Source organism: Anopheles cruzii, chromosome 3 (genome assembly GCF_943734635.1).
Source record: "Anopheles cruzii chromosome 3, idAnoCruzAS_RS32_06, whole genome shotgun sequence".
NCBI lineage: Eukaryota > Metazoa > Arthropoda > Insecta > Diptera > Culicidae > Anopheles > Anopheles cruzii.
The window spans coordinates 4555937-4559078 of NC_069145.1; the positions used below are offsets into that span (position 1 = coordinate 4555937).

General features: G+C 48.8%; 1 protein-coding gene across 1 annotated transcript; it reads left to right on the forward strand.

Annotated features, from left to right (window-relative positions):
• Positions 1-288: 288 nt before the first annotated feature.
• On the forward strand, positions 289-1656 carry LOC128273439 (beta-1,4-mannosyltransferase egh-like). Its single transcript, XM_053011405.1, has one exon. The coding sequence runs from the start codon at positions 289-291 to the stop codon at positions 1654-1656; it is 1368 nt and encodes a 455-aa protein (XP_052867365.1).
• The last annotated feature ends 1486 nt before the right edge of the window (positions 1657-3142 follow it).

The following is a 3142-nucleotide window of genomic DNA, read 5'->3' on the forward strand; positions in this document are numbered from 1 at the left end:
CGCAACACCTTTCGAAAGTAAACATTTTTTTTTGGGGTTTCTGCAGTGCATAAGAATTCGCTTAGCATGCTTTGTTTGTAAACATTTAGTTAAGTTTTCTGTTTTATTTCGATAATTACTTGCAAGAACTCTCGCTGGTGATGGTGCCGATGCTTCGTTTGAAATGATCCAAAACATTCGTGCTGCAGTGTAAATGACAGCACCAAGCTCCACCGTCTAATCAAAGTAAGCCAAACCCCATCGTAGAAGGCTTATCGTAAAGTAATCGGCTTATCGGACGCCACAAAAATGTCCAACTCCGTGTGGAAACACCTACTGCACTGTGCACTACTTTTGGTAACGATTACCGTCGTGTTTAAGGTGTTACCCGCCAGCACCGGGCTGTCGATTGATCCGTGGGCCGAATACGGAACCGTCACAACCATTGCCCTGTATCTGCTCCGGTTGCCCACATTGCTGGCGCTGCCTCAGGTACTGTTCAACTTCTTCGGACTAACGGTCTACAATGCGTTCCGGGAAAAGGTGGTGCTTAGTGGCTGTCCGCTCCTGGCACCGTTCATCTGTCTGCGGGTGGTCACGCGTGGTGAGTACCCGGATCTGGTGCAATCGAACGTACGGCGCAACCTGCACACCTGCACCGAGGCAGGGCTATCGAACTTCCTGCTGGAGGTGGTAACGGATCGCCCAATCGGGATACCAAAGAACCATCGCACCCGGGAGATCGTCGTGCCGAAGGAGTACCGGACGACGAGTGGCGCTATGTTTAAGGCTCGCGCCCTTCAGTATTGCCTCGAGAAACACGTCGACGTGTTGAGTGACCGCGACACCTGGGTGGTGCACCTGGACGAGGAGACACTGCTGACCGCGCACAGTGTTCGAGGCATTCTAAACTTCGTGCTCACCGGTCGGCACCCGTTCGGGCAGGGACTGGTCACGTACGCCAACGGCCACGTCGTCAACTGGCTGACTACGCTCGCCGATAGCTTCCGGGTGTCGGACGACATGGGTAAGCTGCGGCTCCAGTTCAAGCTGTTCCACAAGCCCCTGTTCGGCTGGAAGGGTAGCTACGTGGTAGCTCAGCTGCAGGCCGAAAAGGACGTATCGTTCGATAACGGGATCGACGGTTCGCTCGCGGAGGATTGCTTCTTCGCGATGCGTGCCTACGCCCTCGGGTACACCTTCGACTTTATCGAGGGCGAAATGCACGAGAAGTCCCCGTTCACGCTGGTCGACTTTCTGCAACAGCGCAAACGTTGGCTACAGGGCATCCTGCTGGTAGTGCGATCGCCGAAGATCCCGCCGATCAACAAGCTGCTGCTCGGTATCAGCCTCTACTCGTGGATCACCATGCCGCTGGCCGTAGCGAATGGCGTGTTCATCGCCCACCATTATCCGATCCCTTGCCCGATCCTGGTCGAATACGTGAATGCCTTCGTGGCTGGCTGCAACGCTTACATGTACCTGTTCGGAGTGATCAAGTCATTCCCGTTGCATCGCTTCGGAGTGCTCAAGTCGGTGGCCTGTCTGTGCGGTGCACTCTGCATCATTCCGGTCAACGTACTGATCGAGACCGGGGCGGTAATTTTGGGCCTGCTTGGGACCAAAAACAAATTCTACGTCGTACAGAAGGAAGTCGCTAGGCGCGTCACGGTTTAACGCGCCAATGACGGAACGGAGGTCCAGTGCATTGGCTCTAATAAAATTTTACTCTAATAATTATTAAATACTAATTAGAATTCGTTTCATATGAGGATCACTCTGAGACGCCATGAGCAAAAATCATTGAATATTAAACGATTAATGGTAACTATTGTTATGAATAGAATTGTCTAAACAATTTTAACACCGTAGAAGCCTTCCGTGAACTCCAAAGCTCAACTCGACCATATTCCGTGTCATCATACAACGACCGGGAGGGAGATAAATTTGTCCCATGAATCCCTCCTGAACCATGCCTGAACAGATTATCCCTCATTACATATGCTTTTCGATTACTGCTCTGTCGAATACTAAATCGCTCGGAAATGATCCCACTCTAATTCGGCTGCATGGCTGCACCATGCGTAATACTCATGAGCTCATGATTAATGAGCATGAATACAAAATGTCGACGTACAGCACACGGCCACCAGCCGTCCGAATTATGTGGCACGTTGTTCACTACCTCTCACATGGAACCATTTACCGACTGGTGCTTGCAAGCTTGTTTACTTAAAAAAACAAAAACCATGGTTTATATTAGTTTCAAACCATGCTTCAGCACAATAGCTGATGTCCTTGGGGAAGAATGCGAATCTCCGGTGATGTGCATACTTTATTAGCTCCACCGTTCAGTGGTTGAAGTATGATTGTCTCGTTCCCGACGTCGTTCCCGTTTGCTAAAACATCATACACCGAGACGCAAATGTGGAAGAAATACGTACGAAATATTTGATCAAACACACTGTCAGCTCCTCCGTGCGGTTGTAAGTGGAGGAAAAGTAAGCACAATGGATGCGCTTTCTCTCTCCCGATCGTACTCGAGAGCTTCTACGCAGCAAGTAGAAAGTGTTGGTCCCACGACGGTTCCCAGCTTCTTCTAACAGCAACGCAAAACTCTTCTCGGTGCAGTGCTATTCCGGCATCATAATTCAAATCAACTCATCGTCCCTATATCGTTGGGCCAACTATTTTCATTAGAACATCATATAGTTCCATTAAGACGATGACGCTCCCGTGCAGCGTTCGTCTGGCCGCTGGAAGGGAACGAGTACACATAAAACGTTTTGCTTGTTAAAGTGATGAAATTCGCAATCTTCACATTGGATAATGTTGTCAAACATATTCATGAGTTTTTTTTCACTCTTCTATTGAAACATGTTTGCTGCCTTCGAAGAACCAAAATATGAATTATTAGTAATGCTTAGTTTAGTAAAGTTTTCTTTTCATTTCGGACTTTATTCAAAAAGATCAAGCCCTATGCTCAGTAGTCCTTTGGAGCTACTTTTCCCTTCAGCTAGTTTTAATTACCGAAATTCGTCAAACCTTTTGTACAGGATTCGTATCTCCCGCCACAGCCCAAGGTCCTCCAAGGAGAACACGATGGCGCCCGTTCCAGGGTGCATGCAGCGGACCCTGGAAACTATCCAATTTGGCTAACGAA

Excerpts from the sequence above, each read along its gene's own strand:
- LOC128273439 (XM_053011405.1), top strand. The coding sequence starts at position 289 with ATGTCCAACTCCGTGTGGAAACACCTACTGCACTGTGCACTACTTTTG.